This window comes from Cyprinodon tularosa, unplaced genomic scaffold (genome assembly GCF_016077235.1).
Source record: "Cyprinodon tularosa strain WSP-4 unplaced genomic scaffold, ASM1607723v1 ctg38, whole genome shotgun sequence".
Lineage (NCBI taxonomy): Eukaryota > Metazoa > Chordata > Actinopteri > Cyprinodontiformes > Cyprinodontidae > Cyprinodon > Cyprinodon tularosa.
The window spans coordinates 111610-125682 of NW_024039096.1; the positions used below are offsets into that span (position 1 = coordinate 111610).

General features: G+C 38.1%; 1 protein-coding gene across 1 annotated transcript in view; it reads left to right on the forward strand.

Moving 5' to 3' along the window:
* LOC119791088 (vesicle-fusing ATPase-like) overlaps positions 1-14073 on the forward strand; it is a 39993-nt gene that overhangs the window by 7141 nt on the left and 18779 nt on the right. The window contains exons 3-8 of the mRNA XM_038296941.1: positions 2396-2492; positions 3007-3046; positions 8693-8859; positions 8951-9061; positions 9180-9255; positions 12094-12249. Of these exons, the coding sequence (XP_038152869.1) occupies positions 2396-2492; positions 3007-3046; positions 8693-8859; positions 8951-9061; positions 9180-9255; positions 12094-12249 (647 nt within the window). The remainder of the gene's footprint in view (positions 1-2395; positions 2493-3006; positions 3047-8692; positions 8860-8950; positions 9062-9179; positions 9256-12093; positions 12250-14073) is intronic.

The following is a 14073-nucleotide window of genomic DNA, read 5'->3' on the forward strand; positions in this document are numbered from 1 at the left end:
CACTATTAGAGCAACCTGGGCTATCATAACACCTGAGCAGTGCCACAGACTGATCGACTCCATGCCACGCCGCATTGCTGCAGTAATACAGGCCAAAGGAGGCCCAACTAAATACTGAGTGCTGTACATGCTCATACTTTTCATGTTCATACTTTTCAGTTGGCCAACATTTCTATAAATCCTTTGTTTTTATTGGTCTTCAGTAATATTCTAATTTTCTGATATGATGAATTTGAGATTTTCATTTGTTGTCATTTGTAATCATCAAAATTAAACAAAATAAACATCTGAAATATATGAGTTTGTATGTAATGTATGAATATAATATACAAGTTTCACTTTTTAAATGGAATTACTGAAATCAATCTACTTTTTCATGATATTCTAATTTTATGACCAGCACCTGTATAAGAGGCAAATTATATAAAAAACAACATTTGGGATATTTAAAAATGAGTAGAGGCTGTCAAAATGAATCTACTTCCTACAATTCTGTTGCTATTTCAGTCCCTACTCGTCAGGATTCCAACATCAGCCTTTAAATGCTGGACAAGCTTATTTCTAAATTTATATTGCAGAATAAGAGACCAAGAGTGAGAGTTAAAACACTCACTCTTGGGTAAGACAAGATTTATGGCCAAGTAGGTTTGCACTTACAAGGAATTTGACCTGGTGTTGATGGTGCAGACAAATATATATATATAATATAAATAAACATACAATATTCATCCATCCATTTTCCATCGCTTATGGTAAATGGCATGTACTTATATAGCGCTTTTTCAAGTCAGGAGACTTGACCAAAGCCCTTTACACTACATTCAGTCATTCCCCCATTCACTCACACACTGATGGTGGCAAGCTACATTGTAGCCACAGCTGCCCTGGGGCTCACTGACAGAAGCGGGGCTGCTGTACACTGGCGCCACCGGGCCCTCTGACCACCATCAGTAGACAATGCAGGTGAAGTGTCTTGCCCAAGGACACAACGACACTGAAAGTCAGAGTCGGTGCTTGAACTGTCAATCCTTCGGTTTCAGGGCAAACTCCTACATTCACCCCAAATGGGGTCGCTCAGGGGTGCTGGTGCCTATCTCCAGCTTTCTACAGGCAAGAGGAGGGGTACACCCTGGACAGGTCACCAGTCCAGACATACAATATATTACAGCATATACAATACATAGTATATAGCCATATACTTTATACAAAGTAGACTGTGTGTTGATGTAATGCAGGAGGTCAGGAGATGCTACGTTGATGTATCTTCTAGGTCCTGAAATTGGAAGGCAGCACAACTGACAGCAGTGGTAGCTTGGATTAACTGTGACATAGATTCACGATGGGTAAACATGGAGCGGAATTCATTAACAGCAATACCTTTATCCACTCTAGGGATTCTAAATAAGCAGTCCCAAAAGGAATTTAAAATAAATAAATAAAAATGTATGGGTGAAACAAACCTTAAAAGTATGGTCTACAGTCTAAAAGAGACTTAGGTGAACAGTGGCGCTCTAAAAGGCCATGCAGATTTCCCCAAACAACAGATATCACTTTTAAGAGATGGGCAGGTAGACATCTGAGGATTATTTATCAGTTTTTATGTGCACTGCAAAAACGATCTAGAAATCCATCAACATTTCTTAAATTAAGTGCATTAACCCTCAATTTGAGCAGGTAAATGAGATAATATGCCAATGGAATTAGTTTTTTAATGTTAAAATAAGATCAATAGATAATATGCACTTGAAATAAGACAATGCAATTTATTTTTCTTATTTCAAATGTAAATTGTCTTGTTCTATTGGCAAAGTCTCTAGCTTACCTCCTAAATTCAAGAAAAAATGTACTTACATTATGAAAAAGGGACTTATTTAGAATTAGTTTTTTGTTTTTTTCAGTGTGACACTGGCATACAGCCATTCTCATATCTCTCTCTATTCCTTCTACCCCAAAGTGATATGTTCCAGTATTTTCAGATAAAGAATTAAATCTCAAATCTGCCAGAAAGCCTGCCTGTGATAAGATTGCGGCCTATAAGAGACTCCGCCAGGAGTCATCTAGACTCTATTATGAAAATCTATGGTTCCTCAGCTGGTTGAGCTCCCCCATGCTGTTTTGTTTCATGCAAAAGGAGCCACAAACGCCTAATAACGGCCACATTTTTTATTGAAAGTTAATATTTTAGTTTTCTTTGTAACTGAATTTGTGGTTCAGCTGAAAACCATCATCATAATTAGTAGACAGAATGCATCGTACTGTTTGTAAAAAATCTATATGACATGAATATCGTACTGAATTTCATTACTATATAAGGATATAACTTTATTGAAGATATTCAATGTAATGTAATATGACAGATGTTTTTTTCTTTCCTTTTTGCTTTTTTTTTCCACAGGCATGTGATTGTCCACAATAACCGACAGGAGTTTGTGTTTTCCTTGAAGACTCATCCTGAAGTGAGCGTGGGCTCCATCGCTTTCAGCCTGCCTCAGGTACGAGCCGTCAGTTATTACCCTGATGTCTGACTCGGCTAATTTTTATTTATTTTTTTTTATCTCTGCAAATGCCATGTATGCCATTCGAGTATAATTAAAAAATATATTTTTATTGTTTATAAGAAGGTATTTTAAAGCATCAGATGACAAACCTCACATTGTTGGATTTCTTGTTCGGGCCTCTTTTGTCTCAATCTTTCTGTCCCTACTTTTTTTTTTCTTCCTTTTCTCCGCCTCTCTATGCCTGCTCTTCCTCTGTCTAACGCTGGCCACAAACAGGACACAGGTACTGCTGTAACCTTCCCATGACGGTCTTATTTTATTTGCTCAGGTTGGACGTGGTGGAAGCTGTGAAATAAGACCAGCTCTAGAGGAATGTTGCACTGGGAAACATGTTGTAGTCGTCGTTTTGTCTTCTAGTTCTTTAGGGAAATAGTTTAATTGGTAAACTAGTGCAATTGTAATAAAGCAATTAATTTGACTTATTAAAGTAATTCCTTTTTTCCTACAGAGAAAATGGGCAGGCATTACCCTTGGAGATGACTTCAGAGGTAAGAATTAAAGGACATATACTTAAAGTTCTGTTCTTTGACCACTAGAGGGCAGCACAGGATATAAAACTAAACTGAAATAATATCAGATCAGTATAATATCAAGTCACAAACATTTTTATTACTATATTACTCACTCGTTAAAATGCATTTTTATTCTTAATTTAACCCTTTAATGTAGTTTGGAAGTAAACTAACTTAATGAGATATTTTAAGCTAACCTAAAAGTTTTATGAAGAAAATTACAGCATAACGCTAAGTGACTAAAAAGGCTTTCTCTCCCTAAATCAGTCTGAGTAAAAGAGACAGAAGTAAACAGCTTATTGTGTGACAGAGAGGTAAAGGAGTTGACTTTTCTCAGTGTGATTACAGAACAGATGTAAGCAGGAAACATCCAAGTAATGCCTGGTAGACAAAGGGGAACCAGGTGGAGTTCCTTAAAAATAAACTGGTTTATTTTGGTTTTCTGATACTCATTTGAAAGCTAAACCTTCTAGCTTTAGTTCTTAGATTGTTTGAAATGTGTATTCCAAATATTTATAAAAAATTGTAGACTTAATTCTCAAATCCTTATGGTGCCAGAAGTATACAAACAGATGCAAAGAGTTCTGCTTGTATTTGTTTAAATGCGTCCGGACAAGTCTGTCCTTGCTCTTTGTTGTTGCTCACAAGCTCTTGGTATTTATTTAACCATTTAACCAACCAACCTGCTGTCAGATGATGGCTTTCTCAAAGTGGATCAGATAAAATTTTTTTGAAGCATCTTCCTTTTTCGACAAGCTTCATTCTTTCCAAAAGTCTGCTTTGGATGACGGTGCTGTAAGGGCCTCTGACAATGTCCACAATTTAAGGTGAAGCTGAGGAATCTGCTGGCAGTCCACCAAATTGTTATCCCATCTATATATCTTTAAAGGAATAGTACACCCAAAACATGATTAGCCTTCATTTTCTACTCACCCCCATGCTGAACAACACTCTGGAGTACTTTTTTGATATCTCAAATGCATCTGGAGATCTGGGAGGCTTCTTGCTGTCTGCTGACATTCAAATAATGGAGGTCTATGGTGCCCGAGACAGAAAGGTCCATAAAAGTCCACAAAAAACGTGTCAATATTCCTCCATACTGCTCGTCCAATGTATTCCAAGTGTCCTGAGTGGATAGCGTCCAGAATTTACTCGAAACGAAGTCATTTAGAATGTTTTTAGAGCATATACAGTAGTGTATAGGATTTACTGAAAGCGCGTTCACGACGCTACGGAAACCGCGGCAGACCAACCCAGACGAAACTGCGCATTCAGCTCAGCAAAGAACTCATGCTCTTCCTCAACACTGAAGTCCTCAGACATTTTTCTTTCGTTGTTTCTTTCTTTGCACAGGTAAACAGCACATTTCTTCTTCTACGCTTGCATTATTGGTCTGCCGGCTTCCGTAGCATCGTGAACGCGCAGGTGCGCGCTTTCAGGAAATCCTATACACTACTGTTTATGCTCTAAAAACATTCTAAATGACTTCGTTTCGAGTAAATTCTGGATGCTACCCACTCAGGACACTTGGAATACATTGGACGAGCAGTATGGAGGAATATTGACACGTTTTTTGTGGACTTTTATGGACCTTTCTGTCTCGGGCACCATAGACCTCCATTATTTGAATGTCAGCAGACAGCAAGAAGCCTCCCAGATCTCCAGATGCATTTGAGATATCAAAAAAGTACTCCAGGGTGTTGTTCAGCATGGGGGTGAGTAGAAAATGAAGGCTAATCATGTTTTGGGTGTACTATTCCTTTAAGGCCAATTCATGCTTCTGATGCACAGCCTCTGCAACCATCAAATCTGTCTCTGTGTGTGACCACGCCCCCCACCCAGAGGTTCTGCACCTCAAAAAAATCCTGACTACGCGCTGGATGATTGCAAACCGGTGCAGACCTCAAGCGGAAGTGCGCAGACAAAAAGCAGCCGTGATTGGTCCTTGGTATGCCTTTCCGGCTGACAGAACCTGTTCCTCTAGATCCATCTCCGTGACCAGGATATCTTGCAGACGTGCCATCGTTGTTTTGGAAGATAAACACTCCTGCCAACACTGCCAAAGTTCTCGTGAGCATCCGCCGAAGTACCTTAAGTTCTCTAATAGGCTCCCCCTTGTACTTTGATGGGAAACTGCTGTGTGTCCCTAAAAAGTTCAGACCGGCGTTGCAGAAGTGTACCAGCAAAACTGGTTCGCGACCAGACCCAAGCGACGTTTGATGTGTGCGGATGCAGAAGTATAATCTTTTCTTTACTGATGGATGTGAAGCAGGACCACAGCATGATGGTATCTCTGCTGTGCTCAAGAGTTGATGTAAGGTTCTTAGGTCTGAAAGCGTCACCTTGACTCCTACTTCTTGTCATCATGACCAAACAGCTTGATCCTGTTGACAAAGGAATGTTTATCCTAAAGCTGTTTTAATCGCCCTTCTGGTTCATAGGTGTTTATTATGGAGCAGGTCTTTTTATCATCTTTTTCTTGTTCTCGTCACGAACAAAGACTCTGCTTATTGAGCTTTGGTTTTTCTTTAATATCCTGAATGTTTCTGTTCTTCTACGATGATTCTTGAAGATTATCCAGTCATCCAGGTCATTGGGATTAAATTAAAGCCCATAGATATTCTGTTTAGTTTTTGCGAAATAGTTTTAACACCTTTCACTTACTGTTGGTCGATTCTTGAGGCTTCCAGTTGAGCTGGAGCTTGCACAACACCCTGAATACAGTGTGAAACATAGTGGTGGCATAATGATGCTGTGGGAATGCTACTATATTGAGATGAGCTGGTTTGTAACCTTGACTCTCTGTGGCTCAGGTTATGTAAACTTCTGATTCTCTTTGATATTTTATCCCAGCCACACAATGGGCTAACGGGTCAGCTTATACAAACCACTCCAAGATGAAATCCAGAACCCCTCATCTTTGCGGCTGCTGTGGAAGTTAGACGAGGTGTTCCTCACATGTCCTACCCAGGAATCCGTCCAGCCTTTTGTGTTCTGCGACATTAATTCGACTTGTGTTAATTGGCCTGAAGCTGCAGACTTTAAAGGCTTCAGACAGCTTACATGTGAAGGACATGGAGCTCAGCTTTTATTTACGTGCCATAGAGACGTCATTGAGGATCATTTAGCCTGCAGGTTGATGGGACAGTATAACAATGTATGTGGGTGGCACATCTGGCCAGCTTTCAAAGAACGAGAGAGAGCCTCTGAAGGCCAAAGAAACGCCTGGAACGACAGGAGCAGTAGAGTTAGACTCCTCATGCTTTAAACATCATCTTAAATACCAGAGCTGCATGTATTTGTATTTCAGGTTCAGATGAACAAAAAGCTTATTTTAAAATAAGACACAGTGGGAATTTGACTATCTGTTTATCGAGGGTGGAAGTTTATTTCTCAATACTTGGCAGAACAATTTGAAATGAAAGGCCACTGCCAAAAAAAAAAGATGTCAGGAACATGAATTTGTTTGCAAACTTTTTCTCTTCAGTTTTCGCCCTAACCAGTCACCATGTCTCCAGGCGGCAGTTTTAATTCTGGGAAATCAGAAATAATCGAAACGTTAATTAGTTTTATTAATGAAATACATAAAGTTAGCCTCAAAGTTTGCTTTCAGACAGAGTGATACATTCCCAGCCTATATCTGTTTAATCTTGAAAAAAAAAATTGTTATTCTGTACAAAATATCCATGTTATAGCCACACTATCATAGACAGACTGCTGACCGTAGGCGTAGCCATAAAACATAGTGATTATGAAACAGGCTGCTCACTGAGTAAAGACGAGTGGAAGAAAAAGATGCTGTAGAAAAAAGAGCATCAAAGATGGCAAGGTTTTTTTTCACCTGTATTCATCAAAATTAATAGAAATAAATGCTAATGCATATATATATATATATATATATATATATATATATATATATATATATATATATATATATATATATATATATATATATATATATATATATATATATATCTCCCTTGTATTAAAATCTTTTTTTTTTTTTTTACGCGATTTCCGGTAAAATATGAATTCTTTAATTATATACAGTTGGGTTTTTTGTGATGCAGATAGGAAGTGGAAAGTACGGAAGAGGATTAGGGCCACTGAAAAAAAAAAGTTAACTGATTTTTTTACATTTTATTTCAGTTTAATATGGGAAAAAAGTCAGAATTCTGACTTTTTTCTCAGAATTCTGACTTTAATCTCAGAATTCTGAAAGAATTATGACAGATAACAAACATGTTAGCATCAAGCCATAGCCATGCCTGTTTTAGAGCCTAGCTCTCTTGTTTTAATGACCTTCTGCTCTTCCATTAATGAGATCGCATCACCGGGGACCCCTCAGGCACGTAAAAAGTTGCCTAATTTCGTCATTTTCCACCAATGTGTTACTGGCTCTCCAAAACAACTCACATCTTTGTCAGTGAAGCTGAGTGCTCCTACATCTCTTACTTCATGGTGCCCATCTACATTAAGATGCACAATTCTGAGATTAAAGTCAGAATTCTGAGATTAAAGTCAGAATTTTGAGATTAAGGTCAGAATTTTGAAATTAAAGTCAGAATTCTGAGAAAAAAGTCAGAATTCTGAGACTAAAGTTAGAATTCCGTATACTAAACTGAAATAAAATAAAAAAATCTGCTAACTTTTTTTTGTTTGTGGCCCTAATCCTCTTCCGTAGGAAAGTAATCAGGGCTTAACACAGAACAAATAAAAAAATTGTGATTTTAAACAAAAAAAAAAAAACAAAACAAAAAAATTTCAAAAAGATCCGGTATGTTGGACGATGTTGTTTCCAGATGGATCATCAAAATAAGTAGTCCTCCTAGTTTCTCCTAGCCTTGCCTTGCCTAGTTGTCAATCATTCTGGTGATTCAGTGGATAAAGCGTCCGACTACGAATCAGAAGAATCTAGGTCTATAGGGAGTGTTAGCCTAGCAGTTAGAGCAGTGCGCTTGCGCTCTGAGAAGGTTTCAAGTACCCGGTTCAGTCCCCACAGATTGCCACTCTGAGTTCCTGAGCAAAACCCTTAACCCCACACTGCTCCCTGGGAGCCGCACAATGGCAGCTCACTGCACCTCAAAGGGATGGGTTAAATAAAGAGAGTGAATTTCCCCTTTGTTGGAAAATAAAAGGGATTTTATTGCTAATCTTATTGAAAGTAAGGTTGTATGAGTGATGTAAGCAGCAACTTCTAAATGGAGCGTGCACGAGGAGAAATGGGCTTGTGCACGCTCCCGCACACGTTTAATAGGTGTTCCCTTTCGGGGGCAGGTACGGGGTTGTGCATGTGCATTTGTTTAAAAGGGGAAAGGGGGGTTCTTTTAAAAATTTGCAAAAAATCCTCCACCATGCCTTTAAACACTACTTTTTTTATTCCCAGTAATGAAGGGCTTGGGAGGAATTCTGTGATTGGCTGATAGAGAAACTTCATGTTAATGAATGACATTTTTTTTTTCTGCCTATATTCTCACATTTAAGAGGACTTTGTTGCCCGTTTGGGCTCAGATTAAAGGAGCAACAAAGCTATTATCTGATGATTGATGACTATAGAGTTAACTTCTCTTTAAAGTTACAGGAAGGAAACCTGAAGCTTTTCTGCTTATGTTCTCTCCATAGTAACAAACTACAAGTTTGACAAATCCAAAGGCTGCATAAGCAACATGACGGTGGAAATTGACTTCCTGCAGAAGAAGTACATCGACAGTAACGCTTATGACTCTGATAAGATGGCCAGCGAGTTCCTCCAACGCTTCTACAACCAGGCGTTCTCCATTGGCCAGCAGGTTTTTGGACCTTTTGTCAGGGCTAAACGTTTGGTCTAAATAATGATTTCAGTAAAATGTAAACAGTTTATTTTTCTTACCTTTCTTCAAGTTGGTGTTTAGTTTTTCTGAAAAGCTCTTCAACTTGGTGGTGAAAGACATGGACGCCATGGATGCAAGTGTCCTGAAAGAAGGAAAGATGTCTGACTTTTCGGGAAAGAAGGTAGCTGTTAGTTTTTCTATTATCTGTCCTTACCTGTCCTGACTTCTAGTTAAAGCTGCATTTTTTTGTAGCTGGATGCATCCAAACCGATGTTATGCTATCTTGTTTCTGTCTACAGATAAAAGTGGGTTTATTGCTGACAAACAGTCAAGTGATTTTTGAGAAATCTGAGACCTCAGCTGTTGTGTTGATAGGTGAGTTGGTTTTATTCATTCCCCTAATGGTTGCTTTTTCTTTTGCTGTTTCGCTAGGGCTGTTTTTTTTTTTTTTTTCAGACCATCTGATAGATTTAAATCTTAGTCTAACTGGGGCACCTTTAAAATGATGTAATGATTGAAGGGAAAACACTTCCCAAACCCTCCTGGTCATGTATGACAGGGTAATAGCTTCCTTGTTCAAAAACAAACTGTTATTAGCCACAGTTTTTGGAAACCTTGAGTTCAGTCTAAGCAGACAAATCCAGTTTTGATAGCCGCTAGGCCTGCAAACTTAGGCAATAAGTTCTGTAAAATCTGCCTGACATTTTTATTAACATTTTAGCCACTATGATGTTATTCACATTGAATTCAAAGTGCATTAGAAATAAAAAGCTGCTAAACAACCAGTAGACTTTATTTGTTACTTTTATTTTTATTTGTAAGTCTGGTTCTGCTGGAGTTTTTTTTTTTTGTTAAGAGGGAGATTTTCCTCTCCACTGTCAGGCGCCACTGTTGACAGTGGCTGCGTGTTCATCCAGGTGGAGCATCTCTGTGGCTCAATTCATCGATACAATCATTTGGGTTCTGGGTTTGTTATTAACCACAGTTTTTTGGAAACCTTGAGTTCGTTAAACCAGATAAACTCAGTTTTGATAACTGCTAGACCTGCAAACTCAAGGAATCACTTCTGTAAAATTTACCTGACAACTTGAAAGCCTTTAAGATAATAATTATAAATCAATTTTTCTCTCCTTTGCACTGAAGTGAACCACAGTGAGCCATGATCCAAAGGTTTAAGAAACATTAAATACCATTGAGTTTTATTAGAAACAACCAGCCAAACCAAACTGTCTTTAAGGAGGACAAATTAAGATGAAGCAGTTTAGTTATTGCAGGTAGTTTAAATCTTAGCTGCACAGCTTTTAACTGATACACAAAGACATTATGAAGTGACCAAAGACTCACAATCGCTCTGTACCCCGTTTTTAAAATCCTACCGCTCACTTCTAAATTTGAAATTGTTCAGCTGCTCTATTTAGTAAGACAGACAGGTCTTACTAAACTTTTCCAGGAGGAGGCCAAAAACATTTGCAGGCAGGTCGTCAGTCACAGGAGCTAATCCACCTCCTGTGGAACAACCTGCCTCTATAGATATGCAGAGCTCAGTCAACAGATTTCAAACTCTTGGCTTATGGAGCAGGGCAATGATCAGAAGCAAATTAACCTCAGAGCTGCTCAGACGACCAAACTAAAGGTCTTACCCGTCGGTTCCACTGGATGTGGTGCAGCTGCAATGTGCCTTCACAGCTGATCCCAACTCCAGTCAGTCAGCATTGTTTCACGAGTTGGATCATGGTGCGTTCCTACTGGAACCAAAAAGTAAATAAAAAAAAAATCCACTGGCCTTTGTTTCCAATGTGAAGATGTTTCACTTCTGAGGCTTTATAGAGAGGAACATAAAGCCTGGAACTTGACGCTATTTCTGATGTTTTGAATTGAAAAAGCTTCCTAGATCGGAATCCAAATGTCTTCAAACTTGGAAACAAAGTCTAGTGGATTGCTTTTTGACTTTTTCGGAATGACTGTGACCTTGATCACTGAAAATCTTAACCAACAAATACACTGTTGTTGTATTTTTGCCGCTTGCCGCACAAACTCCACATAAATCTAGAATAGAGCAGATCGTTCAGGCAGGAGGTCAGTTGATGAGAAGCACATGAGATCCGGTTAATTTTACAAGTAAGACTACATGTGCAGGCTGTAGATCACATTTTCTGGTCTTTCATGCAATAACAAGCTGTTCATACAGTTTGACAGCCATAAAAAAAACATTGAAATAAAACAGAAATACACTGAAAAATGAATATATAAACTTGGTTACCCATGATGGAGCCAAAGAAAACAACATCAGGTGTTTAGATAAAGAGCCAAATAACCACTTAACTGGTAAATGTTCTATGTAACGCTTGCAAGTATGCTACTACAGCGCGATGATGCAATCTCAGAATGATCTTTGTTCAGCAAAGCATTTAAAAATGTCCCAAAATTCTTCCACAGTATTTATAAAGACTCATTATTTCCACTAGTTGTAAGTTTTTTTTTCCCATTAGCCCCTGTTGTTTCAAAATGTCAATAAAATCATTTAATTTTTGATTATGTGTATTTATTGACCTGAAACATTTAGGATCTGTGACCAGAAAGCAAAATTTAAATAAAATTTGAGCTGAAACATACATATATTCAAGTATTTATGGTGAAATTCAATGCAGAAGACAATGAAGATGTTTCTTCCGTTCAAAATTATTATTTTCCCTAACTTACCATTAATATCCCTGTATATAGCTTTCTTTGCTACACACTTTATATGTTAAACATTTATAATTGAAATAATAAACTAACATTTTGAATAATGTTCTATTTTATTGACATGCAAATATGCATGTTTACCAAAAAAGAAACAATCTTTTTTTTTAAATCTTTTTATTTTTCTCCATCTATAGGGATTCTCAATATTGCCACAAGGGGGAGTATAAAACTCATGTAGCCAGATATGTTTGCCTGTTCCTTAACATCTGTTGGGCAGAAGTAGAATAAACTAAACCTCCTCACACAGTTTAAAAATTTGCACTTTAAAACTTTGTCTTCTACTCTTAACTAAATCAAAGTCAACAGTGTTCTGGTTCTCTGTATCTATTATACATAATTATAAAAAGAAAAGAAAAAGGAAAGATGGCCCAGCTGCTTGTACACGTTGGTTGGAAATGTTCTGTTATTGTCATGTTTCAGCTTGTCTGTTATACATTTAGTGTCTTGTTTTCCGTTTTCACCCTGAAGGAAAGTCGAAAACCAGAGATGCTCGGCAGTCCATCATCAACCCCGACTGGAACTTTGAGAAGATGGGTATCGGAGGCCTTGACAAGGAGTTTTCTGGCATCTTTCGCAGAGCCTTCGCCTCCAGAGTCTTCCCTCCAGACATTGTTGAACAGATGGGTGAGTTCCCCCCCACCCCTCCACCTTCTCCCGTCTCTTCCTCCATTTTTTATTTATCTGCCTTGTCCTGCTCATCTTCACCTTGTGCTGAAAAACATGTTAAGTCTTCTCTATGGAAGGGAAATTCCTTCAAGTTCTCCTCCTCATGCTCCTTCCACATATTTTCTCCTGACCGTTAATGTTGGACTTTTAAATATTTTATTTGATCTGTTATTTTTTCCTCAGTTGTATTTTCCATTAAAATCCCTATTTGTTAATAGTTTCTTACCGTTCTGTCTTATCAGTTTATAGCAGAGCAATGACTTAAGAACATACAAGTAGGGTTATAAGGCCACCCAATAAGGTTAATGCTTATCCTGCTTCATTTGTTCCCCCCCCCCAAACAGTTAAGATTTTTTGTTTGGAGCCATTTTCCTGTTGGAATAATGGACTCTTTTCAGCTTTAAACCATCTAGCTTGTAGACCTGAGATCAGCTGTCATGTGTTCATTTTGCACCTTTATTTCTTAGTTGGCAGAATCTTAATCTCCGGTGATCTCAAATAGGGCTGGGTGATAATTCAATAACGATATATATCGATCGATAGACGTGTGGCGCAATAGAAAAAAAGAGAGTCGATAAAAGTTCGATAAAAAAAAAAACGCAGTTTTCCTTCCTTCTCATTGTAGCCTAGCATGTAGGTTTATGCTAGTCACTGCTTCCTCCCAACCAATCACAATCGCGGACCCAGGCACGCCGTCACCAAGCGCCGCCCTCTCAAACCACAACACAGAGCACATGAAGATGTCACAGCAAGGAGAGGCAGAGGAAATTGTTTCAAAGAAGGGTTTTTGTAGTTCGCCAGTCTGGCAGTATTTCGGTCATGGCAAGTCGGACCAAAAACAAACCAGTCATCTGTAAAATGTGTAGGGAACCAGTGAAAACGAAGTCTGATAACACAACCAACTTTTTTTTTTTTTTATCATCTCAGCCGCTCACACCCGCAGGGGTACGAGCTGTGTAGGCCCCGACGCGGCTCTCCTCCGAGGAATCTTCGGGAATTTCGGGAAAATATATATATATTTTCAGTTCTGGGCAGTTTCCCACGTAGTTCTAACAATTGAGATAAAAATGCTGAGGGACCAGAAACTTCAAAGTAATAACTCAGGTTAAAGCAGGAAACGGGGGCGGCGGCGGTGGGGGGGCATTTATTTATTTGTTATATTTATTTTGGTCACTTTTCTGGTCACTTTAGTTTATTCTTTGTCAGTATTTAATAACATAACCCAGGTCTCTTAAGTTATTTTTCTTTAAAACAATTCTGTTATGGTTAAAAAAGTTGGTTAAATAAAGATTTAATTCGAAGTCTGTGTTTGTGTTTTTTATTAAAATTAAATCATTTAGCAATATTATAAAAAGTCCAGGCAGAGCTGCACATAAAATATGATTTCAAATCTTTTCAATAATTATCGATATCGATCAATATGCATTTTTTTTTATCGATAAGCTTTTTTTCTATATCGCCCAGCCCTAATCTCAAATCTTTAATTTATGTGAGAATGGCTTGTTTAGGATCATTGTTCTTCAGACCAATCTTGAACCATTCAGATGCCAATTTAAATTGAAGTAAAAAAAAATGTCCATCTTTTTTCTGCAATAAAGTACATCCACTAGCAGCATAACCACCCAACATAATGCAAATTTATTTTTATTTTTTTGCTAATTAAATGTCATTAAATCAAAGGCTAAATGCTTGTTTTGCAAGCCTCAGCGTCAGATTTTGCTGCTGCAGTAAAAATTGTCTGTAGTTAATTTCAGGACTGAAACAATAGCGTTACAGAGGTTT